Here is a 27,675-nt window from a genome sequence, read left to right on the forward strand (position 1 = left end):
ACAGCCATGCTTTAGCTAATGGGACAGTTAGTTAGTTAGTTAGCTGTTGCTTTTCGGGTCCAGCGGACCATAATAGGCCAAATCAGGACCCCTAATGGGACAGTTAAGTCACCCCTAGGTTGTTTGTGTAAAACCAAAATACAAGTGAATTCTATCGTAACTTTCTATGAGATCTGAAAGCAACTGAGCATCTAAATATGCTGGCTGGGTCTGTAACTAAACAAACTCACACAGACACTGACATTCTTGCAAATAAAAACATTTACAGTTTGTACAGCCATACATTTTATTAAAAGCCTTCAGGTTGCCACCGCTTCTTCAATTTTGCCAATAATTGAGTCCAGTTTGTCAGCAGAGAACAGCACCATGGTCCGTGTGGCAAGATCATCATCGTCATCAGTCAACTTCCATGTAGCTTGGTGGTCACTCATCTGCAAGAAAAAAGCAAAAACATCAATATCAGCCAATCTTCAAGGAGTCTTCATGCATGTGTCAGCATGATTATCCATAAAACAACACATCTGTGCAGAATCAATGAGATTTTACATAAACCTCTGCATCCCTGCTCCCCTACCTCCACCCCTTTTCCTCAATCCAATGTCAAGTTACAAGCACCGACCAGAACTTCTCTTAATTGCATCTCATATTTGGTAATTGTCTGATTAGAAATTGCCTGTCACAGACTTTCTTGACCAAACCTAACGACCCCAATAAAATGTAGAATACCTCAGCTACGAGTTCTTCCTCTGGGTTGGTGTAAAAAGTGACTCCTGGTTCCTCCTTGCACTGGTAGGTCTGGCACAGCATGAGGAAGTGCGTGAAGTCATACTTCATCTTTTTCCGACAGGCTTTCTCCATGTCTTTCCTGAAAAATAGCATCTTTTAGTTACAAAACATCTTTTTGTTATGGAAGGCCTTCAGAAAATAAATATTTCAAACAGAACTTAATCTGCAAAATATAAACATTTTAGTACATGTATACATGTTACATGTTGTAGCCATGATTTTTATATTTAGTCACGTTTTGATTTTGTGATGTCCTGATTGTTAAGGTTTCATTATGTGAATGGCAAATCAAGTGATCTCTTCTTGTTGCTTGTTTGTTGAGTTGTTATGAGCTGACTGAGCAAGACCTGCACTGGAAACAAAACATCACACTTGAAATATCACACTCAGAACAGTACATAGTACCCAGGCAATCCATTCAAGGAAGAATGAGTTTCACTTAACTACCCATTCCCACAATATACACATATACCACACACTCACTTGAGTGACTTTAGCGAAGGTACTGCGACCTGTGCAGGTAGCCCATACAGCCTCTCGCTGATGAGGAAGCCGACCTGGTTGTCTGCACTGTGCAAAATCTCCAACACCTTCCCAGCCTCTGCTGGTGCTGCAGCCTTGCACCGAGATGTCACCAGTGATTTGAGCTGATTCACGCACTCTTTTCCCTGCAAAAAGCGAACAAGCATTTCTTGTTACTCCCAAAATGTCTTTTAAGAGCATTGGAGTAAGAAACACAGACAAAGACGGACAGCCTCAGATGCATGCTAACATACACACACAAAGATACAGAGGTATGCATGCAAACACAAACACACACATGCTGCTGCTAATCATGTTTACCCTTGGGTGTAGAGAGGATTGTGTTTGTATCATGTTCCCGTGGTATGTGTGTGTGTGTATGTTGTGTTTTGTGTTGTGTGTGTGTGCATATTTGTGTGTGAGACACACCTGTTTGTAGGTATGTAAGCACATGCATTTAATCAAATCCTCTCAATTTCCCACAGACAAAGCACATCAGTGTGAATAACCTGTTTGTCAGTAATGTTGATCACAGTCATGATTCCAAACACAGTGTTCTCACTGTCTACATCCATGGCATCATCTTCGTCATCATCATCATCGTCCTCTGTGATTTGCTGTACAAAATAAGAGAAAACATTAGGAAAAAGGATAATCTTTTTCATGAATTTTCAGTGTAGTCCACTGTAAGCATGTATACAAAAGTGTGAAACTCAAAGGGAGTCTTTCAAGGCCAATTCCTGTCATCTCACATTGTCTGTGTCAGAAGCAGTCCTTGTAATCCTTGAGATTCACTTGCAGTAGGTAATAGCATAAAAGCATAATAAAATAAAATAAGATGCTTTGCAGACCAAATGTAAATGTCAACACATTGCTTTGATTGTAACCATTTCAAGCTGTTCATCAACAACTTCCTCCTACAGAGTTAAACTACTACAGCAAGGACTATTGACCATTCCTTGGAAATACATGTAAAACCACAACGAAGATAACAGCATGGAGACCAAAGCAACAAAAAACCAAAGAGACCCTCCCCCAAACACATCACAATACAAAAAATACCTTGAGCACACAGCCAACGTAATTTTGAGAAAGGATGATGTCTGTCATGTCACCAACGTTGACAGTGGTTTTGTTGAATAACTGAAAGCAAAATTGTAGCACACCGGGATGAACCATATTCCAATAGTTACAAATCAGCAATCACTCATTTCTTACAATGTACAAACTTAAAAAGATAACATTATTTCACTCCAATTAAATTCCCTCTTTCAATGAATGACTCAAGATATTAGAAATTTCCATTCTAAAATTCTCCTCTCTGTACCTTTCTCATCAACCTCATTAGCAGATTTCAGCATGCTGAAGTATCTTTGACACAAAAGTGTTTGTTGTTCACCAAATTTGTGCGAGTATACACTAAAAGTCAAATGTCAATAAAGGGTATTACTGTCAAGTAAATGTTTGGCCTGCATTTCAGATAAAGACCCTCTCTGCGATTCAATTAGAAAGTAAAGACAGTTTACCATCTGCAGCAGAGTGCGGATTCCATGGTAGTCACTGTCCTCAGGCGTTCTTGCCTCAAGTTCTACATTCAGCACCTGAAAAACCATTACAGAAACAACAATAAATGATGATGTTCATTGCATTGCAAAGAACAATACAAGTGCTAGCTGTTTACCACAATGACTATCTTCTGAGTTGATAGCCATTAGTATAATTACTTCATGTGTGTGTGTGTGTGTGTATGTGCGCACCTGCATGCCTGTCTGTGTGTGAGTACCATGGAAGGGCACAAGAAAGTATGTACAGACCTCCCCTTTCTCATCCTTTCTCGTTTGTTTGTTCTATTTGTGATAATTAATAATGATCACAAGTAGGCAACTTCTGTGACTCATGAGCTTTGCGCCAGTTCAAAAGACATTAGCTAGAAAGTCATGTGTGTGTACCCTCTCTCGCTCTGTCAATGTCTGTCAATGAATGCATGCATGCATGTGTCTGCCTATGTAGTACATGTAGTGGTTATGGGACTGACGTTATCGCCTAGGTTCTCGTGGCCCATAACTTGTCCCATTCTGTAGTTGCATAAAATTGGAGGTTTTTTCCCCCCCCTTCATGCATCAAAATCAACAAATCTTTCTAGTATTAGTAGTAATTCTGTGTTATTGTCCAGGAGATTGTTAAAATTGTTAGTATTTGGAGCAAATTTGAAAGATCTTGAAGTAGATTCCATAACTGTACTACTCTGAGTCTGACACTGAACATGGTTTTTTTGGTGTTCTGTACTATAGTATGTCACTGTGTGTGTGTCTGTGACACTGTGCAGGGGCGGATCCAGGGGGGGTTTCTGGGGTTTCCGGAAACCCCCCCCAGCCTAAAAAAAGAAAAAAAAGAGAGAGAAACAAATTAAAAGAAGAAATAAATAAATTTGAAATTAAAGAAAAAACAAGAAGGGCAAAGCCCATACGACTCACATGCTTGACCTTGACATAGCAATGACATCATACACTAAGAACTGCTTTACACATTTTTCCTACCAAAATACATGTGACCTTGACCCAAGGTCAAGGTCATCCAAGGTCATGCAACACAAAGCTGTTAATTCAAGACATAGGAAGTACAATGGTGCTTATTGGCTCTTTCTACCATGAGATATGGTCACTTTTAGTGGTTCACTACCTTATTTTGGTCACATTTCATAAGGGTCAAAGTGACCTTGACCTTGATCATATGTGACCAAATGTGTCTCATGATGAAAGCATAACATGTGCCCCACATAATTTTTAAGTTTGAAACAGTTATCTTCCATAGTTTAGGGTCAAGGTCACTTCAAAATATGTATACAATCCAACTTTGAAGAGCTCCTGTGACCTTGACCTTGAAGCAAGGTAAACCAAACTGGTATCAAAAGATGGGGCTTACTTTGCCCTATATATCATATATAGGTGAGGTATTGAATCTCAAAAACTTCAGAGAAAATGGGAAAAATAGCTGTTTTTTAGGCAACATTTATGGCCCCTGCGACCTTGACCTTGAAGCAAGGTCAAGATGCTATGTATGTTTTTTGGGGCCTTGTCATCATACACCATCTTGCCAAATTTGGTACTGATAGACTGAATAGTGTCCAAGAAATATCCAACGTTAAAGTTTTCCGGACGTCCGGACGGACGGACGACTCGGGTGAGTACATAGACTCACTTTTGCTTCGCATGTGAGTCAATGATGGCTCAGATTGCACCAGATTGCTCCATTTTCCTTGATTTTTTATCAAATTTGCCCCCCGGACCCCCCTAGGAGCCGGCCTCCGTCTTCTAAGTGACGGTTTTTGAAAGTAGTTGGCTAATTTGTTAGCTCAGGTTGCACCGAATCGGTCAATTGTCCTAGTTTTGATCCAAATTTGTCTTCTTAACTTTATTTTTTGGAAGGTGTATAAGAGGAAGTTTCTTTGCTCAGTTTGAACCAGATTGCTCCTTTTCCCATCATTTTCCGAGGGGGTGCATGCCCCCCTAGGAGGTTCGACCGCTTCGCGCCCTCAACTAAACGCTTTGCGTTGTCGAATTGTCCCTAAAAGAAATTTGGAAACCCCCCCTTAAAAATGATGTGATCCGCCCCTGCTGTGTATATATATATGTGCGTGTGTCCAGATCTGGATCCAGAAATAAGTTGCATCACATCAGTCATGTCGTGACAGGCAACATATTAGTATGTATACCAAGTTTGTTTATTATTGTTTGTGTCTTTTTACATTTAGTCAAGTTTTGACACAGAGGGGGAATCAAGATGAGGGTTGTGGTGCTGAGAGAGCAAATTGGAAGTTTTTACAGCAACATTCAGGCGTTGAATGAAGCTTTCAAGGTCATAAACGCAGTATAGGTGGGGTTTCAGGTGGCGTTTGCTGTACAGAATTATGTACATGAGCCCTAACTTTTCAAACTCGTGGCCCTAGATAGTCATAAATAGGGTTAAATAAACAACAGCAGAAGATCTCACTCTCAGCCTATTAATCAAATCTTCTTCTTTTTCTTCCAGGTACTGAGGAAATCCCTATACAGGGCAACTATCCTCATTGGTTGTTTCGCCTACGGTCCCTAGAGTGAAAGATAAAGTGGATAGTGTACCTATGAACATAAAAACAGGGGTGGGTTGGTAGCGGGGATGGCCAGGGGCGAGTTAAATACCTGCTGGGCTAGTAGAAACTGCCTGCTGGCCAGTTAAAATTCTGGTCAAATGCAAAACTTTCGGTTACACTATTGAGATTTAAAACCACATAAACACTGCAGATACAGGAACTTCTCGTCATGCTCATAAGAAAAATACCTATCTCAGTGTTAGGCATTTCTGTAGTAAAACTACAGAGGAAGCTACTGGAAGCTAGGGTATCTATCATGTGTTAGAGTACAAACTCTCAGACCATCGAAAACCATTGCCACCGTAATGTAAGCAAAACTGCCGATCTCGTTTCTTGAGTTAGGCACTTTTTCTTTGGGATACAGGAAGACTTGTTTTGAGAATGTGAAACTATGCAAAAGCTCTTTGTGGGTTGTTATGCAGTTTTGCTGATTGAAAATGTTGCTGTCAGCTCTTTATCTCACGTTTATCCAGCTGTCACCGCTCGAGATAGGCAGTTTGCAATATTTAAAAAATGAGATAGGCAGATTGTTCAGAAACCAAAGACAAGTCGCGTAAGGCGAAAATACAACATTTAGTCAAGTAGCTGTCGAACTCACAGAATGAAACTGAACGCAATGCAACGCAGCAAGACCGTATACTCGTAGCATCGTCAGTCCACCGCTCATGGCAAAGGCAGTGAAATTGACAAGAAGAGCGGGGTAGTAGTTGCGCTGAGAAGGATAGCACGCTTTTCTGTACCTCTCTTCGTTTTAACTTTCTGAGCGTGTTTTCAATCCAAACATATCATATCTATATGTTTTTGGAATTAGGAACCGACAAGGAATAAGATGAAAGTGTTTTTAAATTGATTTCGAACATTTAATTTTGATAATAATTTTTATATATTTAATTTTCAGAGCTTGTTTTTAATCCAAATATAACATATTTATATGTTTTTGGAATCAGCAAATGATGGAGAATAAGATGAACGTAAATTTGGATAGTTTTATAAAAATATATTTTTTTTTTACAATTTTCAGATTTTTAATGACCAAAGTCATTAATTAATTTTTAAGCCACCAAGCTGAAATGCAATACCGAAGTCCGGGCTTCGTCGAACATTACTTGACCAAAATTTCAACCAATTTGGTTAAAAAATGAGGGCGTGACAGTGCCGCCTCAACTTTCACGAAAAGCCGGATATGACGTCATCAAAGACATTTATCAAAAAAATGAAAAAAACGTATGGGGATATCATACCCAGGAACTCTCATGTCAAATTTCATAAAGATCAGTCCAGTAGTTTGGTCTGAATCGCTCTACACGCACGCACGCACGCACACACACACACACACACACACACATACACCACGACCCTCGTCTCGATTCCCCCCTCTATGTTAAAACATTTAGTCATAACTTGACTAAATGTAAAAAATGACATCTAGGCAATAGACCTTTTCGGTATCTGAGCAGCTCTCGCGAGACACGCTCTTTGTTATGCTTTGAACATCGCGAGAACTTCGAACCTTGGCTTGTGCAGCTCGCACGAGATCACTGTACCGCATGCTTTGCTATGCTCTGAAGTTTGCGAGAGATTACGAGAGCTTGGAATACCGATAGGGTCTATTATCTTATGAGCGTGACGTTCTGTCCTCTGCAACATCATCGCTGTGTTCTAGTGAAACAAAAACCAGGCTCCTGTGCGTGGCACCGCTGTTAATTGTGTTAAGAAATCTAACAGTCATAAATAGTTGTGTGGTATGTACTTGGCCAGCGAAATTTATGGCGGCCTAGTGACTTCCTGAAATTACTCCACTGGCTGGCGAGTTAAAATTTTGAGATTTGGCCATCGATCCCTGGGTAGGCAAGCAGGACAGGAAGGGAGTGCATTTTTTTTTTATCAGCTTTCAAGACAATAAGTGTTGGTTTTGTGTTGTTTTGCAGAAGAAGAGCTGGTTCAATTGGGTCATAATTAACAATACTTCTATGGCACTAGTACTCAGTATTGCTCAACAAAGTGAAACATAGGCCTAATAATTAGAAAATAAAAATAATCAACATGACCGTTTTCCTTCTTACATGATTGGCAAATTCATTTTCACTTTCGTCTGACATATTATCGTCACTGTCTGCATCCTCATCATCAGAAAGATCATTGACTGCTTCTTCTGATTCTTTGGAATTTTCTGTTTGTTCAGATTCGAGCACACGTTTTTTCTTGGACGACGCCATGCTGCTTTCGATGCAACAAGAGTTGTTTCCCCTACTAACATGTAAATTGTAAGTCTTCGTTGTGCGTATCTGCCGAAAGATTATCAAAGTAATCTCAATGTTTACCTTAAAAAAATAAAATTATATTTTTTTGTATTGTAATAAGTGTAAGAGATCTGGTAAAACATTGCTAATTTTAAAATTGTTTTTGTCGGCTTGGAGAGTAAATACTTTCCCGCCATTATCGTCTCACGACCACCACAACAATGCCGGGTGTGGAAAACTGGGCTGAAAAACCACTGAACATTATTCAAAACATAATCGGTAAGTTACTGGGAAAGACGACAAACTGTTACGTTTATCGTGAAATGTAGTCTTTAGCGCCAATTGCGTATTTTCCTCTCTTTTGATTGGAGAAGCTGTGTCAAGAGTGTGTGCACGTGATCTTAGCAGACGACGCGATCCGCAGGAGAGAATCAAAGTGTTGCTGTCGTAAGTAGTAGTATAACCATTGGCTTCAGGAAGGACATAGCGTAAGGGCATACGTTCAAGCTTAGTGTCCCAAGTTCAATGAATGGCCTACGTTCAAGGTTAGCATCCCAATTTTATATAGGCCTGGCTGTCATAGATTACCTAACTTTTCAGACGGGGAGATGGCTCTCCCGACAGACTAGCTCGGTATAGCTGTAAAAATCAAAGCACTTAAAGGCACAGTAAGCCTCCCGTAAACCATCACAGATACTGTCAGGCTTTTACACACAGTACAAACACCCTTCCATTTGAACGCTCACCAAACGGGAACATCCTAGGTGCCCTACGTAAAGAGCGAGCAATTTTCAAAGAATTTATTTTTGCGTGGTTTATCTTACCCCTGAGCCATCGTGAACCCGTGTGATCCAGTTTCCCTTTTTCACAATGTAGTCGTCAGTTAGTTATTTGAATGCGACTATTTACAATAGCACGTTTTTATGCACGAAACAAACGGCTGTGGTTCACAAGAACTCTAGCGATGGCTTTTGACTGTTGAGAGGAACGGCGATATGCACTGATAAACTGGCGTCGTCTGCTACGACCCTTGCGTGACCCTGCTTCCGGGCTTTTCTTTTTTCAAACTTTCACAACTTCGAATTGTACTGATCTTGTCTTGATGAAAAAAGAATTCTTTTATGATTAAAGAATGTTTGTGTAACAAGCTGTCAATTTATTATTTAGATTTTAAAAGTTAGGTCTAGCGCAAAAACGCACCACGGTCCAAAAACATTTTGATAATCATCGATTCACGGCTATCGCCAGTTTACATCGATAGAATGAGACCCGAAGGGAAGTAATTCATGTTTGACCTGAGTTCAGGATGGGTCCAAAAAGTGTTCGAGACAATCTGCAAAATTAATTCTTTAAAAATTGCTCGCTCTTTACGTAGGGCACCTAGGATGTTCCCGTTTGGTGAGCGTTCAAATGGAAGGGTGTTTGTACTGTGTGTAAAAGCCTGACAGTATCTGTGATGGTTTAGGGGAGGCTTACTGTCCGGGCGTGAATTCCGGTATTCATAACAACCGTCCAGCACCAAAACAAGGCGCCATTGCTGTTGAGGCCAAGTCCACGAAAATAAATCCTTTGAAAATTTCTCACGCTCGACGGAAAGCAGCCAGACTGTTCCCGTTCGGTGAGCGTTCAAATGGAAGTATGCTTGTACTATATGTAGACGCTTGGGGAGCTCTGTGATGGTTTACGGGAGGCTTACTGTGCCTTTAAAATCGTCATGAAAATGAATACTTGATTTTGACTTAGACACTCTGTTTATTGTGTAACACATACTACATATATATATATGTAAGAAAATTCTAGACAACAAAGTGACTGGTGAGAAAAGTAAATACGCCGACAACTTATCACAGAGAAAGCAAAATGCAGTAAATAAATCCTTAACATGGGAAAAATAAAACCCACATGTTTTATGTGTTGCAAAAGATAAATCTACTTTGCATCGAGATACTTCGACAGAATCTCGCTGACACCTGCGAACGAACCGCATCTCTCGCTACGTTCAGTTGCTCATCAGTGACCGCGCTGTTGCCAAAATACACGTCTTTCTGAATCCAACACTGATCATTATCAATCTTTCTCCACAGTTCTTTGAATTGAACAGCAATTAGAAACTCCAAACACAAAATAATGATTTACAGGGTGAGTGCCAGTTCCTGAGCCTAGGGGCTCGAGCACCGACTCGCTGTTGCTTGAGCCCGAAGAAGAGCTGTGTTATTGTAGTATTCAAAGGGGACACACCCACTTGTTGTGTGCAGGAATGTGCGTTTGTATGTGAAGGTATGAGTGTGGTCTCCACAGTCAGCAAACACGCATACGCACACACACTGACACATGCAGACACGCATTCAAACAATCACCCTCACATACTTGAACACACAAGGCACCAACAGCACAGCCATCACACACATTCATAAGGAAACTAGACAATTGTGGCAGATTGGGCTGCGGTAGGTTGGAATGCAGCAGATTGGGATTGGCTTTGCTGCCGCAGACCGAGACAAGGCAGACTGGGATGACACCCTTCACTGTATAGCTGGCCCAGATAGCCATCTAGCAACAGCCCACATGGTCGGTTTGGGACAATCTCCAGATTTTGCTGTGTGAGATTAAATTACATATTCTTACTCCAATTCTTATGAATGCATTGACTTCAGTCCCACATGCTAGATGTCGAAAAAACCACTCAAATTACCTGCCCTTAGTAGGGTGGTAACCAAGCTAAAAGCGACGCCATAGCCGTTGCTATGGCCTGACCTTGCTCAGTTACCCACAACACCCTGCGCACCACGTGAGCGCCAGCATCCGTAATAATCATTCTCGACTTTCGACAACACACGGTGGACGTGTCGATTTTTGTCACTCACTTTTGGCCTTCGCTTGCCGGCTCGTCCGTGAGACTAGCTGGTGTTTGTGGGTCTACCTGTCCATCTACCTTTTGGTGAGATCCTTCCTTTTTTGCCGTGTTGCGTTCTGTTCGCCTAGGCGAAGTTTTGCAAACAGCTTACTGGAGATCAGACGATGTGTTCATCAGTTTCTATCTTCGGGATATCTCCTGCACGCGGCTAGTTGGCTCCAGTGCATTGCCAGCTTTAGTTGCTGCAGGGCAGGTCCTTACAAGGACATAAGTAGGTTCCCTCCACCTTTAGGAGGAATCTGCATTCATAAGAATTGGAGTAAGAATATGTAATTTAATGGAAAATTTTTAAGTAAATTTTCATTTGATTAATATACTTACCCAATTCTTATAGTTAATACCCTCCCATCCATCCCCGCTGTCTTATATCCTTGGGGTGTTTTAATAGTCTCGAATGATTATTACGGATGCTGGCGCTCACGTGGTGCGCAGGGTGTTGTGGGTAACTGAGCAAGGTCAGGCCATAGCAACGGCTATGGCGTCGCTTTTAGCTTGGTTACCACCCTACTAAGGGCAGGTAATTTGAGTGGTTTTTTCGACATCTAGCATGTGGGACTGAAGTCAATGCATTCATAAGAATTGGGTAAGTATATTAATCAAATGAAAATTTACTTAAACATTTTCCATTCATAGTCATGCTGAATCAATCACTCTTCTTTTTGTTTGTGACATCATTTATTAGGGGGGCTTTACTGAGAGATAGCTGGCTTTTGCCTTGTTTTGTTTGATCTTCTGTATGTTGATTTTACTGATTTACCCTCTTAGTTCTTACATCTTATTTTCAGATCATTTGCCATCTGGTTCCAATGAAATCAGTGGTGTGAAAGACTACTTTTCAAAGAAGCTGCAAGGAGAAGAGGCCCTTGAATGGGTATGTTGTTTTCTTTTTGTTGTCTTCTGAATGTGAACATTTTACTGCATGTTGTTTTGCTTATTTTTGTAGATGGCAGTTTTTAAAGTATCTTGAAGTCTTGTGTTCTGGGTGACAGTTTTGAAATATTGGTGTCATTTGACAAATGATTAAATCAAGACATTTCTTATTATGTTAAGATGCTGCATTTGTTTAGGGTACAGCTAGTAAAAATGCTACCTATTCTGTGGGCAGATTCCAAGCATCAACAGCCGTGCATTGCATCAAGTTGCTGCCGATTCTGTGGTGCGGTATCGATGCATGGTTCAGGATATGTTTGACCCTGAACTGTATCTTGCACGCTTCAAGGTTACCAGCCGCAAAAATGGGGAGAGTGCGTTTCGTTCAGGACGCTACAGAGATGTTGCATCTTGTGCCGTGAGTGCAATACTGCAGCTGTGATGTAGTTGTTTTGTTTCAGGCATTTGGTATCAACTGTACTGTTCTTATTGACAGAGAATGGCTCAGTTAACATGCTCCAGTTACCGGTTTATCCCTCTGCTACTTTGTAGGTGTTAAGCAGATATGTATGTGACTTTTCTTCAACTTCTCTGGTTGTTTTTTTAAGGATGACAGCAATTTTTCTGGCACAGAAAAAAATACTCTTTTTGAGTATGCTTGATGTATGCACCTTTTTAAGATTTGCAGAACTGAATTACATTTTCGGGTGAGCTTTATGAAGTGATTTCATGATATTTTGTTAAACATTTCTTGACTATATTTATCAAGTGATTTCTGTTCAAGCCTGATGAAGAGATCCATATGGATGACCCAGGCAACGTGACCTGCGAGCGACAAACACTGTACTGTGTTCCTGTGCCAGGGGAGGCGACCTGGGTGAAGGATGTATCCTTAACTGGCATTATGCGGGCTCAAGGATTCTCCTCAGATCCGATATTTTCCAAGGAAATGGACATATGAGGGAATTTTTTTCCCTCTACTGTTCTCCAGCCTGATTATAGGATTTCTCTTATTCTGTCTGCTTGTCTGAGCATATTTTGTGTATCAGTTGAAAGCATGGTTCTACTGTGACCGTCCCTTCTGTCTGGCCCCACTGACCTCCCCACCAGGCAACTCGACAACTGCCTCAGCATCCTGTCTCAACACAACAAGGTGGTGCTCCAGTGGATACCGGCTCATGTCGGCATTGCCGGCAATGAAGAAGCGGACAGGCTGGCAAAAGGAGGTGCGAGACTTCCCCAACCACACAACTCCACCTCGTACAAAGAAGCCAAGACTCTTCTACAACGGAAGAAGAAAGAAAACTGGAAAAAGAGAAACGGAGACTACAACCCACAGGAAGACCCCATCAACAAACTAGACCGGAGAAGCCAAACCACCATTTTCCGTCTAAGGACAGGGCACTGTGGACTGAAGAAACACCTCAAGAGACTGGGCCTTGCGGATGACGCACACTGTGAATGTGGCTCGGAAGAGCAAACTCCGGAGCACATTCTCCAGAACTGCCCCCATCTAGAGACAATACGCCAGAAGTTCTGGCAAGAAGAGACCAGTGTTGGAGCCAAACTCTGGGGTCCTGCCGACGAACTGCGCAAGACTGCGGACTTCCTGGCAGCCACTGGTCTGAGGATCTAGCACGGCCACCAACATCGAACGCAGAAGAAGAAGAAGAAGAACTGTGACCGTCAGTTTGAAGACTAATTTTGAAACTTAACACACACAATATCTGGTTGTAAAAGAGCATAAAACTTCTCTTTTTATGAGGCAAAATGATGTACATAAAGGAAAAGAATAACACCGGAGATATTTTAAAGGCTGACATAGTCCTATTTAATAATTTTAATTACTTCCAGGGCTTTTCCCATCATTGCGGGGATGTATAAATTAAGCTTCCTGCAAAGTTTTAGGTTTGAAGTCCTTACCAATTACGAGAAATACCGTATTTGACGGACTACAAGCCGCGACTTTTTTTCAAAAAAAATCGCATTGCGGCTTATAAAAAGATGCGGCTAAAACGTTACCTAAACTTGAATAGCATTCACCTAATGGAAGTGGCCTCGGATTTTCATTTCGCTCGATTAGCGATTACCGGTACTTTATTAGCTCTCTACTCAAGACTCGGCGCTTTTCTCTTTCTTTCGCGACAAGATAGCGTACAGAGAAACACCGGATGTATCAGGATCTCGCGCGCGCGAGATTTCGGTTTTTTTTGTGTCTCGCGATAGTTGGAGGAGCGAGAGCCGCCATGTTGTGTTTTCGTCTGCTCGAAATGTGCCCAAAAGTCGTAAATCATCCCAAAAAAGCTTATTCCAGGCGGGACTACATGTGTGTGTTGGTTACAAATTGTGTGTGTGATATTTTTCTTCAAACTTTTTCACTTTTCTTCTTTGTTTCAGTTGTTTATTCTCTGAGCCGATTTCGCCAAATACCGTACTTTCGTTTGCCTGGTTGTTTTGATTGATTGACACGATCTGATTATATTTTTTTTGACGGCGGCTAATATAGTGACGCGGCCTATACGTGGCTCGTCCCAATTTTTTTGTTAAAAGTCGGGGGTGCGGCTTATAAAACGGTGCGTCTTGTAATCCGTCAAATACGGTAATTAATTCTTTATAAAGTTTATTGCTATGTTTAGCAACAGTTCTCCAGGACTTGGGCTATTTTTAGACCGTCAACATAGACAGTACAGCTTCGTCAATCCCCGCGTGAAGGAAATCGCTCACCTTCCACGTGCAAAACGTAGTGATATTGACCCGCCAGATTAGCGCGGTAGCGTATTGTGCTAAGCAGGAAAGCGCGCTTTTCTGTATTCTTGTTAACTTTGCAATTTCCGGAAAACATCCACTTTCACTTTGAGACTGTTCTGTTTACATTCAACACTATCAACACCACTTTGCAATACTGAAATAATTTTTTCTGTGTTCGAAAGCTACAGCCAATCGTTATTATATCCCCTTAGGTACAGTTTTATAACATTATTGGCTCATGTAAACAATAGGAATTAATTAATGAACGCTACGTAAAGGTCAGCCTTTAATGCATAAACAACAATGATTGCAGTGAAAGCAGATGACACGAGAAGCTCATCTTCAGGGACCTACAGGGACTGCAGTGGACTGACTATTTGGGTTTAATGCCCTCTTAGACCAGTTGGCCTATATTGGGATAGGTATTGGCAATATGCTGAGGCCTGCAGTGGACTAGGATTATATATTTTTATTGGTCTGTGCATGACTTGTGCAACAGTTCAAAATCATGTTTTGGAAGATCCCTCTGTATTGATTAAATCTTCAACTGTGAGCAGGGAGCTTAACTCAACAACGGTCATCATTTTAGAATATAATTATGTTTAGCCTGTGTTAGAAATAAAATTGTTTAAAACAAAACAAAAAAACTATGCAAAGCAGCAACAGCTACATTCAGGAAATATATTAGATATATGTAAAGGTGGCATGCCTGAAGCATATACAGAATACTGAAACGGTGTACGAAAGTAGATTTTTGGGATAAGATAAGAAAACTTTAATGTCCATTTTCATTGTACATAAACATGGAAACGTTTCTTTTGGCACCACATTGCATTACTTTTAACACAAAGACAATGATCAAAAAGCAATATCTTTAAGCCTGTCTTCTTCAGCATTCAAAGTTGGGTTTAAGTCTTGTCAGATTATTTGAAAATTGTCCTTAACCACCATAGCTGTACACAAAGCAGTCCAGGATCCCCTCCACTCCATCCACGTCCAGCTCTCCAGCCTGTCGCAAGCGGGCACGGGATGACGAGACTGGTGATGGAGACGTCCACAGGGGCAGCAACGGCAGTGAATGCGCTGCCAGCAACGGTCATGCTGGTCCAAGAGGCGGTGCTGCAGGAACTGGTGGAAATCCTGCACCGTCTGGGATTGCAGGCGGTGGTGGCGGTGCCAGTCAGCTACCAGACCTCAACTTCCCTCTGCCTGGTGAGCAAGGCACAGCTTGTCTTGTGAAGGTACAGTGCAACCCCCCTTTTGAGGCCCCGTTTTCTCACATTTTCTGTCCATTACCTATGTAAATTTGCACCCATTTTAAGACTCCCTCCTTTTTAAGACTTGATTTTCTAAGATTTTTGAAGGTATTAAAAAAGGGGTTCCACTGTATACGTTTTCTTCTTCTTGTCGTAATAGGTTATAGTATAACTCTAACTCCCGCATACATTTTATGTGGGAACATTTTCTTGTACGACACTTTTTCTCTCCCTGCTATTTTGGCAGGTTTATTCCCATTTTCATGGTTTGAAGGTTTATGTTATGCTCAAGAAAATTGGAGTTTTGACATCCTCTGTGTGTCATAGCAAGAAGTGTTCTGGGTAGAGCTTTGGTGTATTGTGTCTCTTGACTCCAACCCCTTGCTTGCCATGCATGTCATCAGTGGCTAATTTACGCCTTTCAGTCAACCTCATACATGTTCTAACCCTTACACTGGTGCAATTCCATAACACATGTTACATGTTACATAGCCACTGGTGAATTGACAAAGAGAAAAATAAAGAAAAACGGTCATTTAGGTTTTCGCATCCATGGGAGGTAATTGGTAATCGGAACCGACCAAACAAACTGAGCCAGTAGCACGACATATGTCGTGACAACCAGGTGACAGTATACGTAAAGTAGCGCGACATATGTCACGACAACCAGCCTAAGGGTTAATGCTTGAGTTGGTAAAATGCTTTGATGATTCTTCTTCTGCGTTTATGGGCTAAAACTCCCACATACACTCATGGTGTTTGGCATTGGAAGGTTTTTACACGTAATGGTCGTTTTTACCTTGCATTCAAGCAGGCAGCCATACGCTGATTTTGGGGGATCTTTGATGATTGAGATGTAGATTAGTTATTTAGCTGCTGGGTCACTGTTACCTGTCATTCTAAGAAAAGGTAGTATAATATTTCAAGTAGATCAGGTATGCTATGGCCAAGTTTTTTTTTCCTGTTTAAAATGCTGTTGTGGTTTCATTTTCAGGTGTATGAAGAAGATAATGGGCTGAAAGTCAACGATGTCATTGAGGTGGTTGGGATTTTGTCTGTAGACCCTTCCATGGCTGATTTCACAAATGATCAGAATGAGTAAGTTTATTTTATCATCATTTATAAGTGATCATCATTAGTTATTTTTCTTTCCTGAAAACAGTAGAAGAAAATAGTCCTTGGAGTTTTGAAAAAACAAACAACAAAACAAAAAACACATTATTGTCAGAACAGATGTAGTTGAAGTGTCAAGTAGAAAGACGTGACTTGAAAGCTTGTCAAAAGAGAAGTAGATTGTGTGGTTTGAATGTCATGTAGAAAGATTGGAACTGGACTTGAGAGCTTGTCAGAAGAGTAGTAGATGGAGTGTCAAGAATAAAGACTGTCATTTGACTTGAGAACGATAGAGTGGGTCAATGTTACCGCTGAGATGCTACTGTGAAAGTACGGTAGTGTCACAATGGAATATATTTTGTGTGCAGGCAGGATGTGACGATGACAGCAGCAGAGCGTGCAGCACATACCCCACCCCCCTCACTGGTCCCTCGTCTGCACGCAGTTCTCATCAGAAAATTGGCGCACAACAATCCTTTGCTTCCTCACAATCTGTCGGCGAAACACCAAGGTTTGTGTCTGAGTGAGGAAATAATTTTCGTGTGAAGTAATAATAATGATAATACAAAATCGCTTTTCTGTAGCGCAAGTAAGCGATAACAGCTTCTCCAATACAGGAAACATAAGATCAAAACACACACAGATATACAGCATGTGTGCGCCCCTCCTCCCTTCCCCAAATAAAATCCACTTTAGTGGCGAGGTTAAGGCGGTTGAATAACATTCAGCTGTTCTTTGACCTTTCGTGTTGGAAGGTCCGAAAGAGAATGTTAAAACTGTTCTTCTTCTTCTTTGTTCATGGGCTGAAACTCCCACATTTACTCATGTATTTGCATGAGTGGATTTTTACGTGTATGACCGTTTTTACCCCGCCATTCAGGCAGCCATACGCCGCTTTTGGGGGACTTAAAACTGTTCAACATACAAGGAAGTGTTCTGAGGCATTTTTATACCACAAAGTTTCTGAACTTGTTAGATGTTCCAGGAGCATTTTGCTTTTTACATGCATTTCCTTTTCTTTTTTTAAGAGTTGGTTCTTGTGATTGCAAGCATTAAATGTGTGTATGATCATGTTGATGTTAACATGTGTTGCAGCCATTGAAACAATACGCAGTGAAGCAGCAACACTGAGAACACAGCTGCTGTCGGTGTTGGAGCATGCCTTGTGTGGGGACGGCCTGGCAGCTGAGTTTCTGCTCTGTCATCTTGTATCCAATGTGTAAGTGCAAGCGATTATCCTGTTTATGTGGTCATTTTGATCTTTGTTGGGTGTCTTAAATGAAAATCTACATGTGCTTGTAATGTCTAACCTCTTTTAATTGATTGGTAAAGGGAGACTTAATATTTCAAAGTTTCTTGCATGGTGCAGTGTTGTTCCCAGACTTAAATGATAATAGATTAGTTGGACCTGCATTCAAAATGCATATTGGTCAAAATGTCCTGTCCGCCAAAAATTGTGTCAAAACGTGTCCCACTTGTCAAAGCTATCGGACATTTGACAGGCCTGGGGTCAGAAAAATGCGTCAGATAAAAAGATTATGCGTAAATGACAGAAGACCGAGGCCTGTGAATAAGACTAATGGTGTGGAAGATCAAGGCCTGGGAACAAGACTAATGGTGTGGAAGATCAAGGCTGTGCATAGTTGACCTTTCTCTCTGAAGCTTGACTTTTTATTTCTAACAATCGGATGAAATTGTGTACAGTACTACCTCCAAAGGAAGGACACCTTGCAATATAGGACAGCTGTTATTCCTTTCTCTGTGCACAAGACCAAAATGTTCCTGTCATGACAGGCCACTTGCAATGTAGGGATACTTTCGGCTGGTCCCTATGGTGGCCTTTCATCGTATCTCATTATATCTTGTGTTAGAGCACGCACGATTTACCCTGTCGTTTACTTTTTATCAATTGCAGGTACTCCTGGGCAGATGTAATGCCACTGGGAAAGCTAGCGGTCAACTTGAGTGGACCTGTGACGCAAGGGATGGCACCGCTGTTACAACAACTGATTGCTGGCCTGTCCACTCAGGTCAGAGGAAAAACAGTTTGTTATACCAAATGCAGTATGCAGACAGCAAAAACAACAGTGAATCCTTTAAACTATTAGGTGGGAAATACTTTGCAGTCATGCCTTGGTGAAAGGGAGTGCTAGCTATGGTGTAATTTGTGTGTGCAGTAAATCAAGTCATCTTGCAGTTATTTTAGAATTGTTAAGTTTTTTGTTCCACACCAATATTTCTTCCACCAGGTGTTTAAAAAACAGCAGTCAGGACAGATTTTTGAATTCTTTTTGATGTTTACGCAAAAAGTTCTTGTTTTAGGTTAAAAACAAAAAACTACACTGGACGTTTTGTAAACAGGTTTATTCATTCTGACTGCAGAGTCACCTGTTGCCCATATCTCTGAACAAGATGAACAGCCTATGCTTGTCACCGCACAAAGACTACGAAGCCAACAGACTGCGAAGCGGACAACTGCAGCTTTCACCGGGCACTCACCTGGTTTTGGATGAAACAGCTTTGGAGAACGGTCAGCTCCAACCCCAAGGTAAGGGCTTCAAGATTTGCTGTGTGCAACTGAAAGCAGTAGATTGATATAATAGTTCACATTTACACCCCTGGAAATCCCAACGCTGCGTCCTAAAACCTATATATCACATAAAATGAGTGAAGAATAGCGCTGCTGTTATTCGGTGAAGAGCTGGCTAATTTTGTGTGAATGGTTTGCATCAGTGTGAGGAGATCAAACCGAGCACGTTCAGTGTGGTTTCCTCATGATGATTAAGAAATGACACAAAAGAATTAACAGGCAGGATGCACGTGTATAACTTACTAGAATGAATACCCGCTTCGCCGGGTAGCCGGCTTCGCCGGGAAGAAGTACTTAGAGCCGTACGCCGGCTTCGCCGGGTCCGAACAATGGACCCGCCAAGCTTAGGTCCCTCCCAGATTCGTGGAATGGTAACAGCACGAAAATGATTCAGTGGCCATAATGCCATTCCTGACCATATCGAGTCCCATCCTTGTCGACGAATGTAACCGTGTTAATCACCTTTGGAGGCGAACTCCACTCAAACAGGACTGAGCAAGTTAGAGCTTATCTCTAAGCCCTTTTGAACTGTTATGGCTTCTCAAAGGAAGGCCAGTACATAAAATTACACAAAAGCTGCCAGACCACATCACAAACAGAACTGAACAATGCACAGGTGTTCCTCACACACACACACACACACACACACACACACACACACACACACACACACACACACACACACACACACACACACACACACACACACACACACACACACACACACACACACACACACACACACACACACACACACACACACACACACACACACACACACACACACACACACACACACACACACACACACACACACACACACACACACACACACACACACACACACACACACACACACACACACACACACACACACACACACACACACACACACACACACACACACACACACACACACACACACACACACACACACACACACACACACACACACACACACACACACACACACACACACACACACACACACACACACACACACACACACACACACACACACACACACACACACACACACACACACACACACACACACACACACACACACACACACACACACACACACACACACACACACACACACACACACACACACACACACACACACACACACACACACACACACACACACACACACACACACACACACACACACACACACACACACACACACACACACACACACACACACACACACACACACACACACACACACACACACACACACACACACACACACACACACACACACACACACACACACACACACACACACACACACACACACACACACACACACACACACACACACACACACACACACACACACACACACACACACACACACACACACACACACACACACACACACACACACACACACACACACACACACACACACACACACACACACACACACACACACACACACACACACACACACACACACACACACACACACACACACACACACACACACACACACACACACACACACACACACACACACACACACACACACACACACACACACACACACACACACACACACACAAAGAAGCCGTATCTATAGAGAGATAGATGACAGTGTATTTTTCGCGTGGCTATAAATTGATTCGACCTTTGCACTTTTACAGTGAGGATAATTTACGGGTCCAATTTACGTTCTGGACACTGCGGTGACCTTCTAAAAATAGTAACAGAACGGGGAATATCCGAAGATGCCCCCTTCATACAAAAGTGCACCATACGAAGGAAGGGAGGTAAACGCTGAAAACATGGAGAAGATGAGAAGATAAGGAAGAGTTACTTATAATGGTGAAATGAACACAAAAACCAAATTCGGTTCAGCGCTGCGCGCTGAGAGCACGTGTTGAAATATCTCATCGATGATATTGTGTCCGGGGTGTAGCTGAATACGGTGTCCAAATTTGAAAAAGATCCACCGAGAACTTTGGCTTTGGTGTGTCGGTATGGGGGCCCGGGTAGCTGAGGTGGAACCAAAATCGGTTCAGCGCTGCGCGCTGAGAGCACGTATTGAAATATCTCATCGACCAGATTTTGTGCAGGGTGTATCTGAATATGGACACCAAATTTGAAGCAGATCCATCGAGAACTTTGGCCGTGCATGGCGATCAATCACACACACACACACACACACACACAGACACAAGTCGTATATATATATAGAAGCTTTGCTTGTTGTGCTCCATTGTTAATTTGATTGTATGCAGCATTGTTATCTGTCATTTTTGGAATAAATTGCTTAAACAAACAGTTCATGGATATATTGCAGTAGAAGTTCAGTGAAAACGCCTACTTTTCTCGTGAAATGTCACACCTCTGCTACTGTGATTTCAGGTGTGAAGAATGTGACTGCCCTTGGCAACGTGATACAGTGGCAGAAAGTGACCTATGACTTCAACTTTCACACACAGGACTTCATCACTGACTTGCCTGTGCTGGTTCTGTCCGAGGGGGAGTCCTTTCTTCCTGTAAGTTTGTGTACTTGGATAGAATGTTTAAGAACCTCTGCCACTGAAAAAAACTCTCCCCATCATCCTATTCAAATGGGAAGAGTTGACTTTGCTAAATTAATCTTTTAGAGTTTGTGTTATGTTGAGCCACTAAATATTATCTGATTTTTTTAATACTCGTTAGGCCATAATCAGCACGATAAAATTAATGGGTCATTCCATTCAATGTTTGTGTCACGTTTTATGGGTCAAATGAATGACCTAAAACGGTCAATTACTGCTAACTGACTAACCACACCACGATCCACTCGCGCAGTCACACAAAAAAGTTAGAAACAACAAAAGTATAAGTTCTAGACGTCTGTTTATATACACTAACTCTCCACCTCCCTCTTCTCGTGAAGCCAAAAGTGTTTTTACGACCAAGTCGTAAAACAAAAATAACTGACAAAAGCCAGTTAAAGTTTATGAAATAATAAGAACACGCTGAACCGTGTAAAGTTAGAAAACACTTAGCTGCCCTGTAAAAAGTCTTAGCCGGTACAGGCGTTAACACTCCACGTTGTCACAACTCAAAGTTCTTCATAAAGGGTTAGAAAGATGACAAGGTGGGGGGCGTCTACGCATGGGTGCACTCAACTCTCAGTGTAGCCAGGGTCCATTCGATGAAACAGTGGTGCATACAGGTGAAAGTTGCAGCAACACAAGTAACAGCCGTAGAACAGCAACCTTACAGCAACGAACAGCAACAGCGTAGCCCGTCTCCAGCAAACGTGTAGCAAAGTGTAGCACGTCTCCAGCAACCAGGTAGAAACTGGGTAGCAAACCTCCAGCAACAACCAGCAACAAGCTGAAACAAGAGCAATTGGTGCAGTGACCATGCCAGCAATCCCCCTTTTACCACCTTTAAACATATCTAACTTCCCCCTTCAGCGAGCACGTGGTACCTGCAAGGATAGACTTTTAATAACAACTCAAGACATTTTCTCCGCCTCTCCATATCTGCAAAAACCATATACAGATTACAATTTAGCGTTAAAATGAGCAAGTTATACGCTATCATGGAGAAACACAACAGAGTTTACATTTCACAGACATTGACCGGTCACCAGCGTAAAGTAACGGCTAATTACCTCAACAGCTCGTAAAACGTAGCTCTCCCAAGCAAACCGCTTAAATATTTGGCTCCCGCTCGTCAGCGAAAGTATGTAGCCAAATCCCTCACGTCCTAAGCCTTCTGTGTTCTGCACTGACGCCAGAAGCCCATTGGTCGACCTAAACCAGTCTTGCAACGCGTTGGAATCCTTCAAATCTTAGTTAACAGAGCAAAACCCCAGACCTGTCGTCTGCCCAGCTTGTAGAAAAGAAAGAAAGACCATGTGATCTCCCTGACCAATCGGCAGTCGCTTCTCCAAACCAAGCGATCTTCCTGACCAATCACTGGTCGCCTACCATACAACCGTATAGCATGCTTGAAACACGTGCTTTTAACCGTGAGCGAAAAATCACCTCATATGAGCCCGCACGGATTTCACGCCGGCAAAATTCCACGTGAATTTCGTGAAGGTCTGCCACAACTTTTTTCCCAATGCTGTGGCCAGCACAGGCGCATTACGTTGCACGTTTGAGAAAGGCGCCCAACAAAGAGTTTCTTTCTCAAACGTGTCACTAAAATCGTGACAGTTTGACTAGTTAAGTAGTATGACAGAAAATGTGTACATCCCTTGACCAATTCACCTCTAGATTGGTCAGTCATTTTGAATATTCTTGTATCCGTTACCGGTGACTTGAATGTCGATGTTTGTATATGAAAAACAGTGAATGAAATTTAATTATTAAGAGTAAATTTTATCATAGAAGAAGTGAAGTTGCATCAGTGATCTTCCCAATCTTTCTTTCTTTATTTGGTGTTTAACGTCGTTTTCAACCACGAAGGGTTATATCGTGACGGGGGGGGGGATGGGATAGAGCCACTTGTTAATTGTTTCTTGTTCACAAAAGCACTAATCAAAAAATTTGCTCCAGGGGCTTGCAACGTAGTACAATATATGACCTTTCTGGGAGAATGCAAGTTTCCAGTACAAAGGACTTAACATTTCTTACATACTGCGTGACCTTTACAAACATTGACTATATTCTATACAAGAAACACTTAACAAGGGTAAAAGGAGAAACAGAATCCGTTAGTCGCCTCTTACGACATGCTGGGGAGCATCGGGTAAATTCTTCCCCCTAACCCGCGGGGGGTATCTTCCCAATCCCACCCCATGAAAGCCTCTGAACTAACCCTATTATTTAAGAATCAAAGATAATTCTGGTAATGGGGCAGTGTCCTTAATATAGTTACATTATTAGTATGTCTGGGAAGAAGGAAACGCCTGTTTGCCACAGATGTCGTTGGGCTGTTTTACAGCAGTCCCTGCAATGTACGGCCCCCGGCGTGAGCGGACACCTGACATGTACGGACACATTTGCTCGGCACGGAGTGTTTTCCTTCTATATTTGCCCCCCCTTAAACGGACACCTGCAAAACGTGGACACGGACACTCATTTTCGGTCCCAACAGCAGGTCATACCTCCAATGTACGGACAGACCATCGTCAAATTTTCACCACAACAAAATCGATAACAGAGCAGTCCGGCTCTTGGTGCAAAGATCACAGCCGCAATGGCGTGACGACAGTCACTGGTAACTTGAGTGCACCTGTACCCATCAGGAGGGGGGGGGGGGGGGGGGGGGGGTAGTTTTGGTCAGGAGTGGAGTACATGCGAAGATGCCAACATGAAACTGCACTGTGCTCTTTATTCTTGTCTGTTGGACGTAAACAACAGAAACCACAGTCGATGAAGGTCCTGAGCGAAAGAGAGTGAAAAACCGGCCACAGTTCTCAGCATCGTGTGTCTGTGTGTAACCTCTTTCATTGACAAGACACTCTTGTTTCCCCTCAGCCTTGACCAGTGAGTCGGTTGCCTAATCTGTGAACCCTTCAGTTGTCTTGCTGTGTCAAAAGTTACGACACAGTCAACTGGTTTTGCTCTGAGTGAACAGTTGGATCTGACCTCTCTGGCCACAGCCCAACAGTACATGGCTGGAGGGAGTGAGAGAGAGAGGGAGGCGGGGGGGGGGGGGGTGGGTGGAGGGGTAGCTGGCTAAACTCTGTGGGGTGTCCGGTGTCACTGCATGTCAGCAGGAAGAGCATTGGAGAGAAATAGAGAGGTGTACTCTTCCACACAATTTCCAAGCATCAGTTGTCACGGCTTGGGGTAGGCATTAGTGAGGGAGAGTGGGAGCTGTGTTATGTACAGTGTATTTCCGACTGAAGAGTGAAAAGTCACTGCCATGCCACATGATCGGCATGCAGTCAATAAAGCCAGACAAGATGAAAATAAATTACATGATTATGACATGCAGCCCTATCTGCTGTTATTTATTCAAACTGGGTTTCAAGCTTATTCTTGCAAAGCATCTGCACACGCCCCTCTGTGCTGTGTTTGTGTGGCTGCTGTCGTATGTCAGTGCATGGTGAGTGTGTTCACTGCCTTGGGGATTTATTTTATTTCTTCTTTTCAACACTTTTCATACAAATCATTTTTACAGAACGTTTAAAGAAGTATTAGTTTATTGTTTAGTAGCCACAAGAAGTGATTAGCATAGACTCAATCCTGTTGTTTGTGTGTCTCTGTGTGAGTGTATGGGGGAGGGGGTGGTGTGGTCACCCCTCCCGTGACCGGACACCTGCAATGTACGGACAGTTTTGCTATGGCCCAAGGGTGTCCGTTCATGAGAGGGACTGCTGTACTTGGTTTTTTTCTTCCAGAAAGACTTGCATCTCCCTCTACGACCCACCTCCGTGCCTGAAGATCTGCAGACTCACTATGCCGGCATGTCTGCTCAAATGACAGAAGAAGTGCTGAACAAACTGCGTGCCTTCATCACGGTGTGTCGGAGTACGCAGTATGCTGTCAATGAAGATATTCAAAAGGTACGACTCGATGTGTTCTTATTGATTTTGAGGAGTTGTAAGCCTGTTGGTTTAGGGTGGGTCTGAAAGCTACTATCTCAAAGCTTTTATAGAAAAAAATGTGTATACCGAGCACATTTTTGCTTTTGTTCATTGTTTTTGTGTGTGTATATGTTTTTAAAAAAAAATAGATTTGTCATAGTTATGTGGTTTATCCAGTCACATTTTTTTTAGCCTTTTGACTACAGTGGAAACCCCCCCCCCCCCCTCCCGTCCCCTTTCCAAACACCCTGATTTAAGGCACCCTCCCTTTAAGACCCTGTTTTCTCAGATTTTTTTTCATAGCCTCTGTAAATTTACCCCCATTTTCAGACTCCCTCCATATTAAGGCCCAATTTTCGCAGATTCTTGGAGGTCTTAAAAGGGGGGTTCCACTGTACCAGGCATGCTTTTTGTGCTGTATGTGAACAAAAATTACCTCTCGGGTACACTGCATGACTGGCACAAGCAAAGCAGTATAATAAGTGTTGGTGAAGGCACCATGAACAGGCAAGACTCTGCTAAGGACGCATGCAGAGTGTCATTTACAATTCTTTTGCGATTGCCATTTGTTTTAGATGCATCTGCTGATTCCTGTGTTCATTTTTCTCAGGCTCTTCAGGAAGAGTTTGTTACTGCCAGGAAAGACGACCCATCAGCAATGAGTGTAAATGACTTCCACAGGCTGCTGTCCCTTGTTAGGTAATGTTCTTTTTACCTTCTCATTGGACTCTTAAATTCCTGCATATTTTGTCGCCGAGTTGGCAGACGGTAGCAGCTGCTGTGTTGAGTGTCCTTGCATTTTGTTTCTGATTTTGAATAAGACAGAAATTGATGAATGTAACTCCTGGTAATCATCAAGATGTTTTGTTTGTTTACACAAATATAAAATATTTTCAGACACATTTGTGCAGATCAGTTGCATGCTACATGTATACTCATTCAGCTTACTACCATAACCCTTCAGCTTTACAGTAATGAACATTTGTCTTTACTTCAGCGACTGATAACATGATTTGCATGTCTTTCCGTTACAGACTGTTGACACTGAGTCACTGCCAAGCTGAATGCACACCCCAGATACTCAACAGAGTGCTGGAGATGGAGAGAGAGCGAAGGTCAAGAACCCACGCACCACCAGCCGCTCCTGCAAATTAATACCGCTGATTTCAACGGAAAATTATCCCCTCTGTTCGCCTGGACATAAAGAAAGTGTAGTACAAAAACTTCTGACACTGCAAGCGTTTCTGGTAAACTGGTTGTGCAGTTTTGGTGTGACATTGTTTCACTTTTCACTGCACTGTAGCCCACAAACTGTTGTAACTACCAGTCATTCTTGCAAACATGCTGCAGACTTAGATTGGAAATTTCCAGAGACAAGTGGCATATGCATACCAACGACTTTCATCAATGATTCAGCAATATCCCAAGTTTTCAGCTGGATGTACAGTTCATTTAGTCTCAAAAATTCCACTACCACCACAAACTCCAGCATAGTGTTGACGCACAGATTTTGATGTAAAACATTAACTTTCCACCTGGGCAGGTAAAGCATGTTCAAAAATGTTTCCACTGCCAGCTATTGTAGCATACTGATCCTGCAGACTTAGCTGGTTAATCATTCCCTCTTCTCAGTGTGACATGCCGTTTGTGTAGTAAAAAACCCGACCATGATGGCGTGATTGTGTTCAGTATGGAAACAAACTTGTGTACATGTGCACGTTGTCATGCACTGTTATATTAAGTCAAATGTAGTTGTACTGGAGTGTGACAGTGTTGATGTTAGTGGTGGGCGTTACTTTGGCAATTGATTTGACATACTGGTGTCAGGGATTTTTTTCTGGGTGTGAAACGGAGGGAGGGAGGAGTAATAGATTTTGTGGTTGTACAAATTGCTTTTGAACATATACATACTATATATTAGTCCATTAAAAATGTACATGTATGATTTGAGAGAACAGGCTCACAATACAAGGATCGATAATTTTCTCAATAGTTGTGTTGGGTG

General features: G+C 42.2%; 2 protein-coding genes across 2 annotated transcripts; one reads left to right on the forward strand and one right to left on the reverse strand.

Moving 5' to 3' along the window:
* Positions 1 to 268: 268 nt before the first annotated feature.
* On the reverse strand, positions 269 to 7,685 carry LOC138982186 (protein BCCIP homolog). Its single transcript, XM_070355413.1, has 7 exons — positions 7,501 to 7,685; positions 2,835 to 2,909; positions 2,371 to 2,451; positions 1,818 to 1,925; positions 1,270 to 1,454; positions 727 to 865; positions 269 to 431 (listed from the first exon to the last, which is right to left on the reverse strand). Exons 1-7 carry the CDS (start codon positions 7,651 to 7,653, stop codon positions 300 to 302), a joined length of 873 nt encoding a protein of 290 aa, XP_070211514.1. The 5' UTR covers positions 7,654 to 7,685; the 3' UTR covers positions 269 to 299.
* A 154-nt stretch (positions 7,686 to 7,839) lies between these two features.
* On the forward strand, positions 7,840 to 27,660 carry LOC138982185 (mini-chromosome maintenance complex-binding protein-like). Its single transcript, XM_070355412.1, has 14 exons — positions 7,840 to 7,956; positions 11,377 to 11,462; positions 11,697 to 11,879; positions 12,246 to 12,347; positions 15,163 to 15,450; positions 16,460 to 16,563; positions 16,947 to 17,089; positions 17,674 to 17,797; positions 18,494 to 18,608; positions 18,961 to 19,126; positions 21,551 to 21,684; positions 25,485 to 25,649; positions 26,281 to 26,369; positions 26,705 to 27,660. Exons 1-14 carry the CDS (start codon positions 7,899 to 7,901, stop codon positions 26,823 to 26,825), a joined length of 1,878 nt encoding a protein of 625 aa, XP_070211513.1. The 5' UTR covers positions 7,840 to 7,898; the 3' UTR covers positions 26,826 to 27,660.
* Positions 27,661 to 27,675: the final 15 nt, after the last annotated feature.

The sequence above is a fragment of the Littorina saxatilis genome, linkage group LG12, assembly GCF_037325665.1.
Source record: "Littorina saxatilis isolate snail1 linkage group LG12, US_GU_Lsax_2.0, whole genome shotgun sequence".
Lineage (NCBI taxonomy): Eukaryota > Metazoa > Mollusca > Gastropoda > Littorinimorpha > Littorinidae > Littorina > Littorina saxatilis.

Coding starts and splice junctions, on each gene's coding strand:
- LOC138982186 (XM_070355413.1), bottom strand. CDS start 7,653: ATGGCGTCGTCCAAGAAAAAACGTGTGCTCGAATCTGAACAAACAGAA. Junction 1,455..1,817: donor TCAACATTACTGACAAACAG/GTTATTCACACT, acceptor CGCTTTTTGCAG/GGAAAAGAGTGCGTGAATCA. Junction 866..1,269: donor CCTTCGCTAAAGTCACTCAA/GTGAGTGTGTGG, acceptor GCTATTTTTCAG/GAAAGACATGGAGAAAGCCT.
- LOC138982185 (XM_070355412.1), top strand. CDS start 7,899: ATGCCGGGTGTGGAAAACTGGGCTGAAAAACCACTGAACATTATTCAA. Junction 17,090..17,673: donor TCTGTCGGCGAAACACCAAG/GTTTGTGTCTGA, acceptor CATGTGTTGCAG/CCATTGAAACAATACGCAGT. Junction 26,370..26,704: donor AGGCTGCTGTCCCTTGTTAG/GTAATGTTCTTT, acceptor TTTCCGTTACAG/ACTGTTGACACTGAGTCACT.